The sequence below is a fragment of the Pogona vitticeps genome, chromosome ZW-PAR, assembly GCF_051106095.1.
Source record: "Pogona vitticeps strain Pit_001003342236 chromosome ZW-PAR, PviZW2.1, whole genome shotgun sequence".
Lineage (NCBI taxonomy): Eukaryota > Metazoa > Chordata > Lepidosauria > Squamata > Agamidae > Pogona > Pogona vitticeps.
In genome coordinates, this window is record NC_135800.1 from 3,446,863 (window position 1) to 3,468,231 (window position 21,369).

Genomic DNA, 21,369 nt, shown 5'->3' on the forward strand with positions numbered 1-21,369 from the left:
GTAGAAAAACACCCCACCTGGAAAATCCTGAAAAGGGTGGCTGTAACTCAGAATTCATTTGATGGCACATGGGTGGAACTGCCAGTTTTTGCATTTCATGATTTCTAAAAAGACATTTCTGCTCGCCTGTCTAATATCTCATATGGCAGCTTCGGCTACGAGAAATCTTGCAGCACCAAGTGGTCATGATCATCCAGCTTCCCTTCCAGATGGTTGCTGGAGGTACTATGTACCTCATTCACCAGGAGATCCCCTGTATCTGCGGGGGGGGACTGGTTCCAAGCTTTCCCGTGGATGCTGAAAAACACAGATGATAGCGAACGCTATCCATCGCATGGTCTCTCGCTCCCTCTTGTGGCCAGTTCTGGTCACTCCCTCTTTAGAAGTCTCTCTTTTTCTAGGATCTTTTTTTTTAAGATCTCAGTGCTCTTCGACTTGGCGTTCTTTTTTTTTTAGATTTTTAATCTTTCAGGGCGCGGATAAACGAATCCGCGGATACAGATCCAGCGCGGGAAAAAAGCTGTTCGTTGGTCTCTTTTTCCCTGAAAACCTCCCCTTCCTTCGTGGCGGTGGGAGGAGCTTCTCTAGTTCGAGGCGGGTGGGCGGGGCAAACCCAACGGCTTTCCCTTGGCCCGCCCCCCTTTTGTGGGCGTCCGCGCTCGGCTCGCGCGAGGGGCGGGTCTAAAAAAAAAAGCAAGCCTGACGGGCCCCGCCCTCTTCCTCTCGTCGCCGCCTGGCTTATTTCCCCTATCCTTTCCCACGTCCTTCTCTCTCTCCCTTGCGCATGCGCTTTCGCTCCCTTCGTCGTCACTTCCGCCAGCCCTCGCGGGGGTCGCTGGGTAGGAAAGGCGGTGCTTCCGTTTCCGGCGGCTTCTGAGGAAATTTTTTTTATTTATTTATTTTAAATTTGGTGGGCAATTCCTGTCAGAGACCAGCTGGTGAGTGGAGAGGCGGAAAGCGGGCGGCTGAGGCGAATTTTTTTGGGGGGGGAAACTTACCAGTTTCCCTCAGGAGAAGCCTTCGAGCCCATGCCGGCGGTGAGGCCTAGTGGTTTAGCTCGGGCTGGGAGGGAAGGGGAGAGAGGAGGGTCGCTGAGGGCGGTGGGGAACTTGGAGGGCCCTCCCCAAACCGCCGTGGATAGGTTTGAGGGGGGCTCTTGAGGCCCGGGGGGGAGGGGGGTCAGCTCCTCGCCCTTCTTTGCGCCCCCCCCAATCTTGCTGAGGGGTTTGAACCTCTGGTTGCGGGGCCTGAGGTTGGGAGTTCAAATCCGGCCCCCCACCCTTACTGGGCCTCATTGAAAGAAAAGCCAGCCTGGGGGGCCTTGGGCCAGCGGCACCCCGTCCCCCCAAAAGAAGGGAAGGGGGGGGAACCACTTCTGAGCGAGTTCCCTACCTGGGAAATCCCTGGAAAGGGTCAAATTGTATGTATGATGATGAATTAAACTCCCTGGGTTACTGGGCGAGTGAGATATCCGAGGTTGGGAGTTCGAATCCCGCGGCGTGCCTCCTAGGGCAGTGGCCCCCAACCTTGGGCCTCCAGATGTTCTTGGACTTCAGCTCCCAGAAATCCTGGACAACAGAGGTGGTGGTGAAGGCTTTTGGGAGTTGTAGTCCAAGAACATCTGGAGGCCCAAGTTTGGGGACCACTGTCCTAGGGGAAGAGCCCGCCGAGGGTGGCCTTGGGGGGGGCACCTGCACCCAGAAGAAGGGAAGGGGAAGCTACTTGGGAGAACTCTCTACCTCAAAAACCCTGAAAAAAGGGGTGCCCGAAGTCTTGACAGCATGTGATTTATTATTATTATTATTATTATTATTATTATTATTATTATTATTATTATTATTATTATTATTATTATTATTATTATTATTATTATTATTATTATTATTATTATTATTATTATTATTAGGAACAAGAAAAAAATTGTGAGTCACAAATGGCATTGCAAAATCAGCCTGAAGATGAGCAAGGAGCTCCTCCAGGTTCTGTATCTCAGATGTGAAGTGTCGGGTATCTGATAGTGGCCGTCCAGTTACCAAGGGACCCAGTGAATAATTTATGGTTGCTCAGAGCAATCATAGGTGGTTGAGCGAGGAGAAGGTTTCGGGGTTTAACTGGAACATTCTTTCTCCTTGTTTGGCCTCTTTGGAGGGTCTGCTTTGCTCTGGCAACTCATCTTGCTCTCTCCCCCCCTTACATGCAGTAGATCCAGGGAAAGCTGAACTGACTTTTCTGGCCCTAAAGTGGCCCACATCCTACAGCAGTGCAGTTGCAGGACAGACTTGTCTCATAATTCCTCCTCTTGTTTTAAAGTTTCTGTTGACTATTGAAAGTACAGAGGGAAATAACTGGGAAGTATGGATGTGTCCCATGTTTGATTCCATTCCGACAAACAGTTGAAGGGGCAAAGCGATCGTAAAAGACGCCACTGCCATAAATGTGCCAAAGGCGAGCGAGGGAAACTGCCGCTCAGCACCGTCCGCGATTCCTTCGATGTGTGTTAGCCGAGCTTCAGTGATTGCTTTCGGGTGTTATTTTTTCAGCTGTATTTTTTTTTTTTTGAGAGATTCATGAACAGAATAATCAGTGATCATAAACAAACATGGTGACGTTCCAGACTTGGCCTAAAAAAGGTGTTTCGTTGGTTTGTGTCCCTCGCCTGTTGCTAACAAAGATTTTTTTTTTGTGGCAGTTTCCTGAACAGTTTTAGGAAATGCTTCCTTTCGATGGTAGCTTCTCTAAGCCTTTGCTTTTTCAGGCAGGTGTCCTGATCAGACGCCATTATTTGATTCTAGACCTTTAGAATGTATTTCAGAACCAAAAAGGATGTGTGCTCATTCTTCACTGGTTCCACATGTCAGAGTGCGTTGGAAGGGTATTTTACTGCCTGAACCGAGCATAAGATCCTGTTGCTTGGGCTAGCTTTCAGTGGCTAAATTTAAGTTAGCATGGAAGTAAATCAGGGTAGGGACGTGGTGGCTCTGTGGGTTAAACCGTAGAAGACTCTGTGCTGCAAGGTCAGAAGACCAGCCGTCGTAAGATCGAATCCGTGCAACAGAATGAGCTCCCGTCGCTTGTTCCAGCTCCTGCCAACCTAGCCGTTCGAAAGCATGTAATAATCCGAGTCGATAAATAGGGACCACCTTGGTGGGAAGGTCACGGCATTCCGTGTCTAGTCGCGCTGACCACGTGACCACAGAAACTGTCTTCGGACAAATGCTGGCTCTATGGCTTGGAGACGGGGATGAGCACTGCACCCTAGAGTCGGACACGACTGGACTAAATGTCAAGGGGAACCTTTACCTAAATCAGGGTACATTTGATTTAAATCAAATCACAATTTAAATTTAAAAAAATTGATGATCTTGACATTTAAATTTTTTTTTTAAAAAATTGTTGATCTTTAGCTACTCCAAGGTAATTTCAAACTACAGATTTGCAGATTTAGTTTCTGTAAACGTTGCTTGGAATGTCCTTTTTAGTGGATGAGAGTTTTGGCTTGTTGCATCAAGTAAGAATGGGTTGCCTATGTATCTACGAATTCACATGTATTTGCTGGTTGATGGACAGAAAAGGGAAAGAGAACAGAGGAAATTTAGAAGGGGGACAGAAAGAGATCAAAGAATTTGAAATTGTTCTAAGAACAGACTGTTCTTGAACTAAGCTTTATACCTAGACTGGTCTCTGTTCACCCAGTTCTCTTGTCAGAGTTGATTTTTATGTGTTTCTCTCTTCTTTATTTTGAATTCTAAGCATCACTGGCCTATGAGCCCCTTGAGGGAGAGAAACCGACTGGATGGACAGTAGCTCTGGGCGAAAGGAAAATCTCGTCAGTCTGTTGCTGTGTTTTGGCTGCTTGATCTGGGGCAGTTGTTGTTTTTGAGACCCTGCTTGTGGCTTTGGGGACATGTTTGCCAAACTGAAGAAGAAGATCGCCGAAGAAGCGGCCACCACATCACGGCCGGGAGGGGTGGCCAGAATGCCCAGATCGGTTAGCAAGGAGTCGATCACATCAGTTGGAGCCGATTCCGGAGATGACTTTGTGAGTATCTGAGAGCGGGTTCAGATTCAGCCTTTCCCCCTCAAAGCAGCGTTGTGTTTATCCACTCAGTTCTTAACCTTGGAGAGAGTCCTTAGAAAAAAATACAACAATGCAGTCGGACCCCCACCCCCATATCCACAGGGGATTAGTCCCAGGTCTCTCTCCCCCCCATGCTGAAAAACATGGATTATTGTGAATGTTATTTGGATAACGAATGCTACACGTAACAGGGTCTCTGGCTCTCTTTAGTGGCCAGTTCTGGTAACTTCATCGTTAGAAATATATATTTCTAGGATTTTTCTTTTAATATTTTAAATATTTTCGGACTGTGGCTAAGCAAATCATCCGATACTGCGCCCACAGATAAGGGGGTGGTGGTCCTACTGTAACTTGTAAATGTGGTTAATAGGTCTTAGTTCCTGATTTTTCCCAAATCTTAATGGTCTTCCTGTGGGTCTCTTTCCAAGCCCTCGGATGGAAGCAGCTCCAGAGAAGACCTTTCGTCTCAGCTGCTCCGAAGGAACGAGCAAATACGGAAGCTGGAAGTCAAGCTGTCTGGTATGTTTCCCTCTCTCTCTCTCTTTTTTTTGTTGTGGCCTCGCACATTTCAGAAGCTAACTATTTCTGACTGCAAACCAAGCCTGCCCTGTCACCACTGGACAGTCAATAGTCTCTCAGTATTCTGAACTTCTTTGCCAATGGAAACAGGACCACTGCTCTCCTGATCTGTGGGTTTTTTGGAGGCCTCTTCTGCCTCCCCCCTCATCCCTGAAGTGATCCTTTGTCCCAGCTTAAAAAAAAAAAGAGGGGTCGTTTTCTGCTCCTGAAAGCCTCCAAGAGAAGCATTTTTGACATCAAACACTGTGCAGATCCCCACAAATAATAGCACTTCCACCCAGGAGTGAAAGTATAATTGCTGAAATTGCAAATGCCTTTAAAAATAAATAAATAAATAAAGCGGGCTCTGTGCAGCCATGATAGATTCCCCAGGTGAAAAACTGTCCCCTGTCAATGACTCCAGAACTGTTGGAAAGATTTGGTGCCCCCTCCTCCGGCAAAAAAACCCCACCCTTTTACCTGGTGGTCTCAATAGACTTCTAAGGCCCTGCAGTAGAGAGGCGTCTGCTTGAAAACAATGGAACATTTGATACAACAGGAGGCTTCTTGGCGGCTGGGTCAGAACCCCCCCCCCTTGTTTTAGTGCCAGAGTAGTACGTGTGATTCTTTGTCGCAGGCAACCCTAGAGCCGCTTCCTTTCGTCTGTCCCTCCCTCTGCCTTCATTTCTGATGTGCAGTAGCCGTGTTTCGTGTCCCTAGCCCCCGAGCCCCTGACATAAATGATTTTCAAAGGAAGAAAGTCATTGTCCACCTCCTCTCACCATTTATTTTTCGTTATCTCCCCACCCCACCCCCTCATCTCCCTGCTTATTCCTACTGTCTTGTTCATTCTGTGTGGTGTCATCTCCTCCTTCTGCCCTCCCCCCCCCACCCAAGATTACGCTGAGCAGGTCCGAAACTTGCAGAAGATTAAGGAGAAGCTTGAGCATGCATTAGAGACGCATCAGGATTGTACGTATTTGTCTTTTCTTTCCTTTTTGCACAAGGTTGAAAGACTTGGAAAGAGCAGTGGTTAGAATCTCTCTCTCTCTGTGTGTGGCTGCAGTAAAAAGAGGAGAAACAAAAGCTACATTTTCCAGGCCAGAGCTATGGGGACTGGCCGGGGTGGGGTGGGGTTTGAGCTGAAGCACAGCAGGATCCAAGTAATCACAGCGAGGCAGTGTGGTGTAGTAGTTAAGAGTATCAAACTGGGGCTTGGGATATGCTCTTTCATGTTCCCTTGTGCAACACATATTACTAATACAGTAGGATCCCCCCTATCTGTATGCGTTTTTTAAATATTTTCAGACCTTAGGTAAGTGGCTCAGTGGATTCTGATCCCACGGAGAAGGGGGTCCTTTTGTAAGGAATAAAAATCTCGCAAAGGCAGCAGGTGTCTTACATTGGTCTTGTCCATGGCCAATCCAAGGTTTTCTTTCTGCCTCTTGGTGGAAAGGTGGGCATGTGGCATTCCCTTGTTTGCTGCTGTGCCCGCAAAGAGAGAGAGAGAGGGTGAAAGGTCAAGCAAATGTCAGTCTTGGGAACAGACGGGGTTGATTCACGCCAATTTTTTTTATTTCAAGAGTTAAAGATGTCAAATCACAGCACTGCTTTTGTCTGACTGTTGTTAAAATTTGGCCAGAGTGTAGAGGGAGGAGTGAGAAAGCTGGCAGTGCTAAAAGGTTGCCTTCTGTCTTGGTTTTTTTAAATACATATATATGGCTTTAAAGTTCAGTGTGTGTTTATATGTATATACATATAGATAGCTTTAAAGTTCAGTCTGTGACTGAGGATTGTAGATTCTCCCTTTTTTTTTCCCACGGAGAAGTATGAGAAAGTCATACCTGCGGCTCATAAAGGTTTCTGTGGTTGCCTATCGTATACATCTGAAATTTGGGAGATCAGGGGTGGCAGAGGATCAGACTATATCTAGCGCCTCTGACTCTGCTGTGCTTCAGGAGGCCAGACAATCTGGGCTTATTCAGGAATGGGTATGGTGTTGTCATCCGCAGCCTTTGTGAAGAAACTCCAGGAGCAGAATGAGGCTCACCAGGCCAGCACGGCTAAGATGGCTGAAGAGATGACCTTGGCACTGGAAAAGAAGGACCAGGTACACAAAGAGAGAGAGAGAGAGAGAGAAAGAATCTTCACCCTGTAGGCATGCAGAAAACACCTAGAGGTTTCCTGGACACAATGGTACTTCCCCTTGTTCCACCCATTTAAAAAAAAGCATTAAAAAAAATCTGATGGCAACAACTGGGTTGTGTGTCAAGATGGTGGCAGGACATGGCCGTCGGCTCCCGTCACATCCTGCGAATTAGTATTCGCCGTCAGCACCTTCCGAAACCAGATTGGAGGCTTTTAGTAGCCCGTGTCTTTGCTTCCGCTTGAACTGCATCTTCTGATGGCCTATGGGTCAAAAGGGAGCGGCCAGCTCCTTTTGACTCCGTGCTAAGGCGGCCTGGGACAAACCTCTTTTAAGCATGGTGAGGAGTCAGCGGTCTCCGAAAGACAGCCTTGTTTGATCATCCCAGATCGGATGGGAGTGTTCTGGTAGTGAGGGGTCCCTTTAAGAAAGAAAGGGTGCCTCTTGGTGATGTCACAACAGCGATGTCACTTTTGCTGTTTCTTTGGCTGAGCCATGAGCTTTTAACTGGCTCTGCTGCTCTGTGGCCCCGACCCTGTCGATCGGTGTCGGTGCCCCGATGTTCACGTGTCCTTTTCTCCTTTTTCAGGAATGGAAGGAGAAGCTCTTTCATCTTGAAAAGGCAAGTGGGTGGCCGGCTTAGGGTGGCTCGTTGGTGGGTCAGAACGGCAAGGGGTGGCCCAAACCCCCCCATTTCGGTTCCCACCTGGACTGCAGCCGTTCAGATCCCTGGCAAACCTGCCTGACATTTGGGCTGGAGTCGGGAAGTTCCCTAAATCTTCTTTCCTATGTTTCTGCCCTCGGGTGCTCCCCGCAGGAGAGAAAGCTGATTTCGGCCCAGTTGCAGGAGAGGGCCGAGCAGAGTTTGCACCTTTTCCAGAAGAGGGATGACCTGGATGAGCTGGAAGGCTTTCAGCAGCAGGAGTTGGCTAAAGTCAAGCACATGGTGAGGTTTCCTAGAGGCTGTCCCGTTGGGGGCAGGATCAGGTCTCCAGGCCTTCCAAGAGGGGGCAGGATCTAGGGGCCCTTGGACCACCAGGTCCCCCCCAGAGATTGCCAGCCGCTGCTCTCCCCCCCCCCCGGCCTCCAGCCTTTGTGCTGTAGAATTCTGCTTTAATCCCTCCTATTCACGGATAGGCTGATTTTCATATTCTGCCTTTCTACTGTCACGGAAATCAAGGGGAGAACGTAGGAGCCCATCCAATCCCGTGGTAGAGAGAGCGAGGGGTCTAGCGCTACCGTAAAGTACGATCTCCAAGCAGTGAATTCCATGTCAAATATGTCCCGGGGGGGGGGGGGGGGATACATTCTAGCCAGAAGTGAGGAGAAAGGAACAGACCCAAATCACTAAACTACTTGATTTAAACCCCTCTGCAACTTTTGGGAAGCTGTCATTGGATAGTATTAGGGTGAAAAAAAGAGGAGGGGGCAGTATGGCTTTCTGGGAACAGCCTTCACCCTTGGAGGGGCCCCCCGAAAAGGGCATCCTTTTGACCCAGGGCTGGAGGTTCCCCACCTGTGGCCGTGGCTGGCAAGGTGACAGCGCTCAGGGGTTAGGCAGATGTGCCTCTCTTGCCTGCCCGGATGGGTTGAACCAGAGAACCTTCCTTGCGCTGGACGTCTGCTTCAGATCTGGGCGCCGGCCTTTCGCTTCCAGGTACGGGGCCAATCCAAGAGTTGCTTAGCTTTGGCGAGGCTGCTCTACCCCATGACTCCACGCTGTCCAGTCATTGTGAGATAATGCCTAGCTTCCACTGCCATCCATGGCGGGAAGGTGGACCTGGATGGAATTGCTTCCCCACCCCGGTTCCCTGTCCCCGAATCATCAGACTTGGGCTCTTTCGGATGTGAAATGGTGGTTTCTTTTTCTTTTCTTTTTTTTTTTTCAATACCCAGCTTTTGAAGAAGGAGGAATCCTTGGCCCAGGTGCAGCAGGAATTGGCGTCCTCCGCCGAAGAGCTGGCCCGCGCCCGGGAAGCGCTGCAGGCCTCCCAGGATGCGTCCTCCCGCTTGTCCGGGGAGCTGCAAGAACTCAATCGGCAGCACGCAGACCTGCGAGCTGAGAGGTGGGGAGGGGGAATGTTGCGCTGCTGACGCGGGCTTGTTGCGTCTAAATCCTGGGGAGGGAAGGGGGCCGTGCAACTCGGTTGGAGCTGAAGAACCTTTCCTATTCAGTTCTGCGTCAGCTGTGGGCTGGTGTGGGTCTCAGTGCTGTGGAGGTCAAGCCAGCCAGTCCCTCTACATTTGTGTGTATTGATCCATCTGTGACGGCCCCTGTCCAGGATCAGAGTCTGTCACTCTCTGGAGGCTGCCTAGTTCATCATCCTGAGCAAAACCCTTACCTCACAGAAAGCAACCTGGGAAGAGTCAGAACCTGTGGGTCTCCCCCCCCCCCATTCCCCAAAGCCCACATATGCCCTATTATGTAGTGACTGACGCGGGCAGCTTGAATAGGGGAGGGTGCTTTGCCTCTCAATTGGGAAGGCTTCTGGAAGGGCTTGTGAAGAGGCCAGCCAGCTAATTCCGCCACGTGTGGTTTCATGTGTGTGCGTGTGGCCTGTAAACTGGCTTCCTCTCTGCACACAGGGACGAGCTCCTAGAAGCAGGGGAGAGTGCGGAACACAAGATCACCTCCCTGGAGCTGCGAGCTGAGGAACTGCAAAACTATATCCAACGATTGTCAGTAGATCTCCAACATGTAAGCAGAGAGCAGCTGAGTATTCTAAGCTGGGAGGGGAGGAAGCCGTGGCCGTCCCTTGGCGGTTCGGTGGCAACTCCGGTCAGCCCTGGTCAGCCATAGGCAGGGGGTCGGGGATGCTGAGCGTGTTGGTCCAAGCTGTTTCTCTCTCTCTTCCCCCCCTCCCCAATTTTCAGGCACAAGTCACCGCCTCTGATTGCGGGAGGAGACTCGAGATGCTGCAAGGGGACCACGAGTTGCTGAAAGCGGAATATGAACAGCACAAGCAAAAGGTATGTCCCGTGCTTTCCTGTGTGTGGCCGTTCGAAGTGGCAAAGGGGGACGGGCCCTTCCAGGATTTGTCTGGGGGCGTGCCGCAAATATATCAGGAGACCAGAAAAGCTGAAACGCACAGAAACGAAGAGGATATTGCAGGAATACAGGTAGTTCAGGGGCTTACATAGGTCTCTGGCTGCGGAACCATATGTTGGAAGTTCAAGTTACCACAGTGTCTCCTGAACAAGACCCCAGAGGGTCCCTTCCAGCTCTGCCGTTCCAAGAAGAGGAGGATGATTAGGATTATTATTAGTTGGGTTCATGAGTGCAGTGCGTGTTTAAAGGCCAGTGGCCTTCCTGCAGCATTATCCTGGAAGATTCTTGGGCTCTTCGGATGGGACTGATTTTGCTTGCCTGTGGTTTAGTGCTGTCACTCCAGAAATTTTTTGAAACAATGAACGGCAAGTGCCAGATTTGGAGAGGGAGTAAACATCGGTGGGGGGGAAAAACGCCGCTTTCGAAAGCTGTAACTCCCATCCCTGGCTGAAGAGAGAGGAGAGTCATGCCACCACTTCTCAGGCCCACAGAGCTGAGCCAGTGTCCTATTTGGGGTTGGGGGGGGGAAATGTGTGCACGGAAAGAGAGCATCCCCCAGCCACCCGCTGTCCAGCCTGTGACCCTGTGTCTTCCGACAGATGAGGATCGAACTGGAGGAGAAAAGCCGGCTTGTGGAGCTTTTGCAAGACAAAGTGGCCTCCCTGGAGAAGAGGCTAGAAGGCAATCTGTCCGGCGACGAGCACATTCGGGAGCTCCTCCGGGAGGTGAGCCTGGATCGCTGGGGGGGCGAAGTGCTGCGCACCGGGAGGGAGGGGGGCATCGCTTCCTTTGCTTCTCCAGCCCCCCTGCCAAGGCTCTTCCAAGGCTGTGGAGAGTCTGTCCTCGGTGCTCTAATATTTCTCCATCCACAAAAAGCAAGCAAGAGGCCTGTGGCATGCAGAAGACGTAATCGCCAGAGTTTTTGAGACCTACGCCTCCATGGACTGCAGCCCCACTCTCTAGGGCCGAATGGGGTGCTGTCTGTTGAAGGAATTTTTCTGGGATCGGGGGAGACCTGCTTTAGCCCGTGGCAGGCGAAATGAGGAGTTGCGTGGCCAGGGATCAGAACTTGAGCTTAACACTCTGGACAAGCTGCAGGTTTGGGGGAAAAAAATATAAGACTGGGCTCTCTTTCAGCTGATTTTTTTTTCAGTGAGATGACTCATTTTGGTCGAGGGACTTGAATAAGATGCACCTGTAAGAAATTACTATTTCCCCAAGATAGTTTTTTAAAAATTCCTTATTTCATAATGGGTGTTGACACGATTGCATTAGCATGAAGGTATTAATTGCCCTGTATCTTACTTGGGATGTGTTGGGGGGGGGGCGCTCTTGGTAGGGATGTTCGGTTGACTGGGCTGTGTAGAGGAGCACTGAGTGGCATGTAAATTAGAGGTGTTAGTAATAATGACAATGGTAGCAACAGCAGCAGGAGAAACCAGAAATGGCAGCTACTACTTCTAACTCCTGCAGAAAAGTGCCCTGGAACAGAGGTTGGAGGATGCCAGGCAGCAGCTGTCGGCAGCACGCGCAAGCCACACAGAGAGTGTGGGCCTTCTGGAGAGCCAGGTATGCTGGGTGGAACGCTTTGTATCCCTGTTTTCTGGGGAATTCCCATCAGCAAGGGAGGGAATTGAGTGCAAAGTCTCTCCACACACACCCCCCCCAGGAATGTATGATGTAGCCCCGAGGATCCTTTGCACAAGTACAGTGCCTTTTCCGGACTTCTGAGTAGCTGTAACCCACCTTAGATGTTTGACGTTAAAAGAGAAAGCTTTCGGTACAGAAATGCCTTTTTGATCAGAAGTGCCTTTCACTTTGGAACTGTGAAATCGGGGGTCCCAATCAAGGCTCCTGATTCTAAGGAGAGATGCACGGCCCTCTGGGTGTATAAGAGAGAGAAAATTATCCTTCCTTTCACCGAGACCTGAATCGGTTCGTGCCTAGTCCCAGCGCATAGCTTGTGGGATTTTCCCGCTTCGGACTGCAGAGTGGGGAGAACCCATGCGGGAGCACCTCCCACACCGCTCTGCCCCTCCCCTCCATCATATAAAAATCACAGGGAGAAAAGCCCCGTCCGGAGGCAGGTGGGGGAGCAGCGAAGGCCGTTCGGACCCCAGAATCCTGCCCAAAGCGGGTCCAGCTGCTGAAAGTAGTGCCACCAGGTGATTCTCCTGGTTGTGCGTTTCAGCTCAAGAGTCAGAGGTGGTGTGTGTTGCATCCTAGATCGACAAACTGAACGGCGAGTTGGCCGAGGGACAGGCGCGCCTGAGCGAGCAAGAGGAGCTTGTGCGCGGTCTCCGGGAAAGCAGTACGCGGCAGGTAACTGGAAAGTTGAGCTGTGGCAGGTTCCCCCCCCCCTTTCCCTTTTCCTGTGCAGTGAGGAGGGGGAGACGGGACGAATGTGGAGGCCACCAGGCCGGGAAACAGAGGAGAGATGGATTCTCTCATTCTGTAGCAGAAGGATCTTGAACAAGCCCTCCGGCTCGCTCAGGAGGTGGCAGCAAAAAGCAAGGAAGACGTCGAAGGGAGAGATCGGCAGATGCAGAAGCTGGTGAGTCCGTTTGTTTCTTTGTTCGGAACATTAATATTGTTGTTCTGTGTCATCAAGTGGGATCTGACTTCATGACGACCCTCATAGGGGTTTCGAGGTATATTTAAGGAGTGGCTTTTACCCGTTCCACTGACCCACTGAGTTTCCATGGCTGAGCAGGAATTCGAACTCAGGCCTCCTGATTCCTAGCCCGTCACTCTGTCCGCTGCACCACCCTGGGTAACATTTGTTGTCTGCCCTGTATTGCAAGATTTCAGGGTGGGTCACGGAGTCATCGAAGACAAGTGGGACACTGGGGGACATTACGTATGAAGCCCAGCGCTCAGCTTTAGTGAGGAGTTTTCCTCCCAATATGGGAAAAATCTATATTTTTGGCCTACAACTCCCAGAATGCCCCATTGCAATGGCTCATTCTGGCTACGGCATTCTGGAACTTGTAGTCCAAAAAAAGGTGTTTCTTGACGCTTTCCTTTCTTCTTGCACCCTTGTTGGTTTTGGAAGAACCTTTTGTGATGAAAGGCGAGAATAAAATATATCAGTTTTTTTAAATCCCAAAGTAGCTCACCCTTTACTTGCACGCACACACACCCCCTCCGCGCTCGTAAGGGAGTGTCAGCAAAGGGCTCTGCTTTGTTCCTGTCCTTTCTCTTCCTGTCAGCAAACAGACCTGGAGCTGGAGAGAATCGGGTGGCGGGAAGGCCTCTCGGCTGCGGAGCATCGACGGGCCGAACAGGTCGGGAGGCTGGAAGAGCAGATCGCGGCACTTGAGGCCGTGCGAGAGTCCGAAAGGACAGCGGTGGTGAGTGTCCCTCGCTTATTCTGAGGAAGGCCGTAGTAGCTTTCCAGGCTCAAAACACGAGAACATGGACCTTCTTGGTTGGAATTGCGATCACTACGTGATCCATGTGCCTTAAGTGGGCTTGTCTGTTGCGTCTGTGATGTTGGCTAGTTGTAGGGGAGGGAGGGAGTGCCGAACCCACTCCTTAGAGACCCACCTCCCTGGCTTCTTTGCTTTTAGCCAGTACTGCCAACGCACTTTCAAGCTTTGCTTTGGAGCCCTGAGGACTAGAAACTTGCTTTTTAAACAAAGGTTGCTCAGTAAGTTGAATTCTACCTCAGTGACTTATATCCTGGATTATCTCTGTGCTCCCAAAGCATTTTAAAAACCCTGGCTTTCCTTCCCTGGTTCCTGTGTCATTTGGCACAAGAACGTACCTGGATTTGAAATAAAAGGCCCTTTTGCTTTGTCAGGGTAGCCTTACTTAGGGAAATGGTTAAAGAATGGCTGGTAATCGCCTACACGAAGCCGCTCCCGTGACCTGCACCGTAGCGGTGTCACGGAGCGTTCAAGAACATTCCACCTAGGTAGGGGAAAGAAAGCAAGGGACTCGACACTTAGTTTTTCAGCCTCGGTGCTGGGACAAGAGGTTGGTCTAGAATTGGTGGGCTTCAGAGGCGGCCTTGGTAGAGAATCCAGCTCGTGGACCACACTGGGGGGGGGGGAGAAAAGAGAGCCGTGCATGTCTAAAAGGAAGCCACCTGCCACTACAGCTCAGGCACGATGATCCTTGCACTTTACCGACCCACCCGTCTTGTGCTTCCATGTCTTCCTTTAGAGCCAAGTCGAAAAGGAAAATGAAGAACTCAGAGAGAGATGCAGAATTTTGGGAAGCTCGTTAAAGAACCAAGAAACGGAGATGGAAAGACTAAAGGTACAAAGACAGGACGGGGAAATCTTCATGAGACTGCCTTTGGCCTTTTTGAACCCTCTGCATTTCCCACAGTGACCTTTTGTTGTGGGTCCTGCATGTTTCCGCTCACGAGTCAGCATCTGGGAAGGCCCCCTGCATCTCTTTCTGTGCTGGAAAGGAGATCTCGCCCTGGGGCCAAACCATGACCTCCAGGGGGCCCAGGAGAGACAGCCCTGTGTATCACCCCTAATCTGTTGTCCTCTTCTATGGGCTCTTCTGTTGCCCCGCTTGTTCCTGTCATTAAGAAGGTGTTTGGGGTGATGGCGTGGGGAAAAGGGGAGAGCAGTTCTCTGGGTTGGCTATAAGGATGTCTATGTTTCGGGCCCCCAAAGGTGGTACCCCCTTGAGATCAAGCTGGGGAAAGGAGAGTGTGGAATTTCGAACTCGCAGCTCTCTTAACACCAGGCTTCCTCCTGCATGGCAGGCAGACTTGAGCAGCGCCGCAGAAAGGGCGGAAACTCTGGAAGAGATGCAGAAGCACCTTGAAGAGTTGCAGCAACAGGTGGGGCACGTTTTTATAGGGATAAGGGGGGATTTCTGGTCCCCTTGAGGCCCTGCAGAAACGGGCTCGGGGCTCGCCACAGCTCTCCGGCGTCTTCCTGGTCCTGACTGAGGTTTGGGGCAGGTTTTAAGCCTTAGAAAGAATTCATCTTGCCCTGTCGGAAACAGCTGGGAAGTAAACGGCTTTCTTTCAGCCATTGTGACCACGTTTTCTGGTGGTTAGGTTGCAGATCTGACCTCGCTGATAAAGGAGAAAGACCGGCTTATTGCAGAGAAAACGGACTCACTTCTGAAAGAGGAGGAAGAGCTGACGCACATGAGGCAAGGTGAGAGCCCGTGAGTCTTAAGCCTTGACCATTACTGAGAATCTTCTTCGCTCCCCTTCTGCCTCTCCTCAGGAGCTTCTGCATTTTTGAGCTGGCTTTGACTTGCATTATCCACAGTAGAATATTTAAATGGATCTTAATGGGAGGCCAGTCTTCATTCTTTGCAAGTAGCCCTAGGATAGCGTATTTGAGCCTCTCTAGAAATCTTTCCCTCCCTGAGTTTCTGGTCATCTCAGCTGAGTAACAGGCTTGCAGAACGGTTGGCCTTAGCCCCAGTAGGAATGAACTCCTGAGGTTTCTTCAGAAGGGGTTTACGGTTCATTTATTGGTTTATTTAAAATATTTTTATCCAGTTTTCCTTTCAAAGCACCTGATGCTGAAATAAGATGATCTGAGGTACTCCCCTTAGGTGCTTTCTCTCCCTTGCTTGGTTCCAGCGGGTCTGGCAAAGGGCCAGTTACTAATTGGGAGGTCGTAATCGCCGATGCCCCTGCGAGGCCTTGGAAGCTGGTCTGCTCTCAAAGTAGGACCCCTGCTCTTGTGTCGCAGTGGGAAGGCCAGGCCGGAAACCCTTCGGTGGTGAAACTCATTACGGTGATTCCGAACGAGACGTCATTTCTTGGCCCGACTTTGCTACGAGGAGCAGCAAGGGAGAACCATTTATGTCGTTCTAAGATGCATAGAAATGGAATTTTCAAAACTCAGTGGGACTTCTTGAGAGCTCGGATGGAGTAGCGGTTAAAATGGTGTACTAAGAGCCGGAGAGCTGGGGCTCTCCTTTCGGTCCAGTTGCTCCCCTCTCTGCCTTGACTGCCTCTTGCGGTAGTAGTGAAACAAAAGAACCGTTCTGAACCCCTTGGATAAAAGGATGGCGCCCAGAAAAGCATGAATGGAAGCGACCCCTTGGTGGCTCCCGGAAGCCGCCCCCCCCAACCTGCTCTTTTCCTTTGTTCCCAGGCCACGATGCCCTTTTGCTGCAGAGGCACCAGCTGCAGTCCAGCCTCGACCTCTGCCAGCGCCAGGCCGCCGAGAGGGAAGCTGCGGCCGAGGAGCAGAGGCGCACGTTGCAGGCGCAGCTGCAGGAGGCGCAGGAGCGCTTGGGAGCCAGCGAGAAGCAAGTGAGCAGCCAGACCTTTAGCCCCGGGGTGGGGAGAGCCTCGGCTCACCTGCCCAGACCAAGAAGGGAAGCTTCTCTTCTGGAGTGCCTCTTGACGCCCGGACATTTCTCCTGCGTCTTTCTAAGTGTCCCTTCAAAAACCTCGGGTGGAGAACAACGTCTGTCCAAGACCCAGAGGACTGGCGAATTCAGAAGCCATATCTTTCTGCTTCTGGGCTTTGCTTCCCCCCTCGCCCTGCCAAGGAGAAACCCACCCCTTGCCTTGAACCGTTCCAAGCCCACAGACGTGGCCACCCTCGGCTTGCATGAAGCCTGCTAAACTCTGCTCCTCCTTGACTTCTGCTAGGTTGCTTTGCTGGAACTGTCCTCCACCGCTGGAGAAGATGGAGAAGACGGAGGAGGGGAGCCAAACGGGGACGTGATGGCCGCGGACGTCGTCCAGCTCCGGAAGGAGAACAGGGACCTGGAGCAGCAGCTTGCGGAGAAAAACAAGGTGTGGGATCTGCCTTCTGTCCTTTTCCTCTGGAGCGTTTCTGGGCCTTTGTCTTGCTCCTAATAAAGCAAGACAATCTGCCACAGGGGAACTGTAGCTCCCTTGCCTTTTTCTTCCCTCAGGAATATCTTTAGAAGGGATTGTAATTTAGTTTTCACTCTTGTTTTTCCCTCTGACGTGCCTTGGGCGGGCAGTGTCTCGATTTCTGTTCATGTAAGCGGCAAGCCCGCTGCAAACAGAATTGCCCCCAGATAACGATAATAACGATGAGGAGATTGGAATTTTTTTTATTCTTAAACTCTTAATCGTAAAGAGTTTCTGCTAGCACAATGGAGTATTGCACGTGTAAGCAATGCCAGGAGCCCTAGCTTTTAACAAGCCCAGGCGGTCAGGATTCAGCAAGATTGCGGCTTAAAAGAATCCACAAATATTTGAGCAAGCCACGCAGGGGACAGTCAAGAGCTGGTCTCTTTCCTGCAGTTAAAAGAGGGGAAAAATGGCATTTCTGCACCGGTAAGACCACACCGCAAACGGTTGGGTCTATCGGGATCTCTAAAGCGGTCTTTCTTTGGAGACTTGGGAGTGTCCGGAAAAGGGAAAAAGCAAATCCAGGTATCTTAACTAGAGGGCCTGTTTTGATTCTCAAGTCCTCTTTATGCAGACCCCCACTGAAAAAATATGAGAAAATTGTCCCTGTGTTAAAAGAAAGAAAACAACTTGGAGAGAATTCTCCAACCCACATCATGGTTTCTCAAGGCACTAAAATAATGAACCAAGCTGGGTTGTTTAGTGGTTTTAAGGCATCTGGTGGCAGAGCCGGAGGTTGGGAGTTCGAATCCCCCACTGGGGCTCCCTGACAGGGGCTGGGCTTGAGGGTCACTCTAAGGGGTCCCTTTGGGCTTTGCAGTTTGATGATGATGATGATAACACGGAAGAACATTCAGTAGAAAAGTGAGTTGGAACGTGTCCGGTCTGCTGTGATCCGACGTTCTTCTCTCCCCCTCCCCCCCCCCCCCGCTTTTCTCCCTGGGCAGGTTATCAAGCAACTGCAGCAGAGGATGGCGGAGCTGAAGAAGACTTTGCAGAAAGAACTGGTGAGTCCCGTCTGAGCCCAAAGTCGATCCGAATATGTGCTTTCGACCGAGGGGCACCGAAAAACAAAGCAGGCAGATAGACAGCCAAAGGATACTCGGGAGAGGCTGGAAGTCAGGCCTGGTCGAGCTTTCTCGCCCCTCGAGAGATGCTCCCCTTCACACTCTAGCCCAGCATGTTTGTCTCTGCGAGTCTAAGGGAGGCATGCGTCCAGTGGACAACTTGGGAGTAAGGGCTGGGGAGTCCCATTTCTTGAGAATGCTCCCTTCCCTTGACTTTCAAAGGAAATGTGAACCCGCTTAGGTTTAAAGTCTTTCAGGAGACGCCCTCCTGGGTGGTCTTCGCCATCATCCCAAGCAGATCTGGTCAGAGAAACTCCAGAGAAGGCCTTCTTTTGGGGTCTTCTCCCGGGCTCTGGAAATGTTTACCGCTGGATAGTTTTAGTTGGCGGGCAAAGGCAATGTTTAGCCAACAGTCCTTTGCCTATAAGCCAGGTTTTTGCAGAGAGCATGCAGCCAGGACAGGTTGGGGAACGTGGCCTGGTGTCTGCGTGGCTGATGAGATGTGGGTCTACACTCTAGCTTGCATGGGATGGTTATGTTTTGCTTTTTAAATTAACCCTCTGTTTTCCCTTTATTTTAGAAAATCCGGCCCGATGGCGAAGTTCCTGAAGTCCCCAGTGCTACTTTGACTGTTACCAACAACTCCGACCTGAATGACTCTCGAGAGATAAACTTCGAGTACCTTAAGCATGTGGTGCTAAAATTTATGTCCTGCCGGGAATCCGAGGTAAAGAAACAAAGGGGGTGGGGGGGAGACCTACAAAGGGTTTCCTGATTATGTGTTTTTACCCTGTTGCTTGGGGGCTTGGAATCAACTTGTCATTGGAATTCCATACACCTTCTAGAAGGCTGTCTCTGGGTAAGGAAGTCTAAATCCTGGGTCCAACCCTGGGGGTTATTAATGTGCTTTCAAGTTGGAACGGACTTACGGCAACCCGAAGAGGACTTTCATCTGGGTGGCGGACTAAGTGGTTTCGCTCTCTGGCTGTGGAGCTGGGAGTTCAGTTCCCCTGCTGTACCCTCCACAGAGGAGCCAGCCTGTGTGGCCTTGGGCAAGCCGCACAGTCCCGGGGGGATTCTCAGAAAAAAAGGGAACGGAAAGGGTCACCCTAAGTTGGAAGTGACTTTGACAGCACACAGTTACAGTTCTTAATAGGACTTTCAAGAAGAGATATTTATGGAGTGATTTTACTAGTGCCTTCAGTTTCCAAGGCCAAGTGAGGATTTGAACTCGGCTCTCCTGAGTCCTCCTCTGTTGGCTGTGTCACACTGAGTATCTGTAATGTTGAAAAGCGTGTGCAGACTTGACCATGGAAAGGTCAGGGTCTCCGGAACGGAGAGACGTAACAGACTAGAAATCGGCTCCGCTGCCTATCGTGCGAAGGAGTTCTGCTCCGTAGCCCCACCTTGGGGAACGTTTCTGCTGGGGGTGGGCGTACGCCTGCCCCCCTGGTGACTTGGCGCCCATTGCGTTTCAGGCATTCCATTTGATCAAAGCCGTGTCTGTGTTGCTCAACTTCTCTAAGGAGGAAGAGAACATGCTCAAAGAGACCTTGGAGTACAAGGTAAGGCTTTGTGGGAGCCCGCGATCCGTTTGCGCGGGCGCCTCTCTTGGTTCTGGGCTGCAGCGTCTGGCGGTCTTTGCGATGCAACGCTAAGAAACGGACCGACTGACTGACCGGGGTCTTGCTGCGGCGTCCTGGCCACAGCTCCTCCAGAGAGGCGCTTATTTGCACGTTTCTCTGCAATCCCGTGGACTAGGCTATCAGCTGTGCAGCCGTTTTAGTTTTTGGATGAAGTTAAAGCACATGCCCAATACACTTGCCAATCGCTCGCTCTGCGGAGGAGCGACCTGGTCCGGTTACTGAAGCCGCCACGCCCGTGAATTTGCCAACTCTTGGCCCTTCAGAGGCGCGTGGGGTGTTCAGGATGCAAACAGATGCAGCTTCAGGGGCCAACCTTCACTGAAAGGTTCTCCTGCTGCACACCTGATTTGTGCTATGCTTTCTTTTCCCACCCCACTAGATGTCGTGGTTTGGATCAAAACCGCCTCCCAGGGGTAGCGTTCGACCCTCCATCTCAAATCCGAGGACCGCCTGGTCATGAATGGACCCGAGGACGCCCCACCTCCCTGCCTCAAGTAGCTTTTTCTTCTTTTTTTCTTATGAAAACAATGCAGCGCCCACTGATTTGAGGTGTCTTCATTGCTCTCGCCTAGTATTTGTGTAAAGAACTTTGGGGGCGGGTGAGGGGGGTGGATCGCTATGACGGTTAAAAAAGTGTCCTTTGCTCTGCAGCCTTTCAGGGAAGATCAGGCCACCCAAAAGGGTCTCCTCCTGCAGCAGAAACGGGTTTCCAGAGGCAGGGAGCGATGGGGTTGCGAGTCTCGGCAGCAGAAGGGCCCTTCTGCCTTCTCAGGCGGGCCCTGCGCCACCCCTGGGCGGCTGCGGGAACCGGTGGGTGCGTTCAGCCGAGCTGTGGACCTGGCCCCCCCTCCCTTGCCCAGCCACAGAGAGGGCCGCTTTCTACAGAGCTGGTCAACTTTTATTTTTCTTAAAGAAAAAAATGATTTTTAAAAACGGTCTTTATGACAATACTCTTTTGCCTTTTAAACGGATGTATTAAATGTGGTGTACTGTAGTAGTAGTAGTAGTGTGTAGATTGGGGGAAAAATAGCCGCCAGCCACTCCTTTTAACGAGGGGAAGGGAAACCCTAGCATTAAGAAGAAGAAACCAAACCTGCAGTATTGTGGAAAAGGCTCCTCCTTCTGTGCTCACATGTGACTGAACCTGCTTGGAGGGGGACCACGCTTGACGTGGCGCCATCATCCTCTTCGCAAGATACTGCAAAGCCTTTTTCATGCACAACCCACAGAAGACAGGATGCTGCTCCTAACAGAAGGAAGGCTAACTTCGCTGACCTCCTTCGGAAGGAGAAAGTGCAGAGTCCGGTTGCAATTTATAGTCAGGTTACCCCCCCCTTTTCTAGTTCTTAACCAAAATGGTTTTTTTTTGGGGGGGGGGAGATCCCCTTGGTTACAGAGTTTTTTGTTTTTTCAAATAAAGCAGGGTAATTAGAGGAGGCACCGCATACTGTACAAACCACCAAGCGTGCAAGATAGCAGGGCTGTCGTTCTAAATAGTATGACTGCATATTGCTAAGCAACAGTATTTTTTTTAATCAACCACTTACAAAGAACAGAAAAATCATCCTGGGGGCCTTTGCTGTTTCTTGGCATAGAGATTAAGAACGGGTACTTCTGGCGTTGCCTGAAATGTACCTTTGAGAGAGAATTTTAAGATGCTACAGAGAGACACTCTGGATGAGACCAAGATGTACATGTTCATTAACAGTAGCAACTGATGCACTTTGTATTAAGAAACACTACACCTGGGGAGTGTGTATATAAGGGAAAAAAACCCTTTTATGGACAGGCCGCGCACATATGGACTGAATTATGTCATGGAACCTAATTTGTGGTGCAATACAATTTTTGATTAAAACTTGAGGCTGACTTACTACTACCTTCCTGGTCGTGCTTCAGAGAAGGTATGCTTTTTTTCCCAGTTGATACTGTGTGTTAGAAATTTAACCAGCAAGACTTTCCTATCCAGTTAGACTGAGAAAGTTACGCTGGACAC

General features: G+C 50.6%; 1 protein-coding gene across 1 annotated transcript; it reads left to right on the forward strand.

The window, feature by feature from the left end:
- Nucleotides 1-805: 805 nt before the first annotated feature.
- GOLGA1 (golgin A1) lies at nucleotides 806-21,252 on the forward strand. Its single transcript, XM_020800919.3, has 24 exons — nucleotides 806-938; nucleotides 3,751-4,039; nucleotides 4,507-4,597; nucleotides 5,534-5,608; nucleotides 6,649-6,746; nucleotides 7,372-7,404; nucleotides 7,600-7,728; nucleotides 8,679-8,848; nucleotides 9,369-9,480; nucleotides 9,657-9,752; nucleotides 10,431-10,556; nucleotides 11,305-11,400; nucleotides 12,058-12,153; nucleotides 12,290-12,385; nucleotides 13,044-13,184; nucleotides 14,002-14,097; nucleotides 14,561-14,638; nucleotides 14,861-14,963; nucleotides 15,921-16,081; nucleotides 16,427-16,573; nucleotides 17,608-17,667; nucleotides 18,308-18,454; nucleotides 19,206-19,292; nucleotides 19,753-21,252. Exons 2-24 carry the CDS (start codon nucleotides 3,905-3,907, stop codon nucleotides 19,831-19,833), a joined length of 2,454 nt encoding a protein of 817 aa, XP_020656578.3. The 5' UTR covers nucleotides 806-938; nucleotides 3,751-3,904; the 3' UTR covers nucleotides 19,834-21,252.
- Nucleotides 21,253-21,369: the final 117 nt, after the last annotated feature.

Bases quoted from the DNA above. Each gene is read 5' to 3' on its own strand.
- GOLGA1 (XM_020800919.3), top strand. From the start codon at position 3,905: ATGTTTGCCAAACTGAAGAAGAAGATCGCCGAAGAAGCGGCCACCACA. The intron at 14,098-14,560 runs GTACAAAGACAG...CCTGCATGGCAG, and splicing joins CGGAGATGGAAAGACTAAAG to GCAGACTTGAGCAGCGCCGC. The intron at 14,964-15,920 runs GTGAGAGCCCGT...CTTTGTTCCCAG, and splicing joins GCTGACGCACATGAGGCAAG to GCCACGATGCCCTTTTGCTG.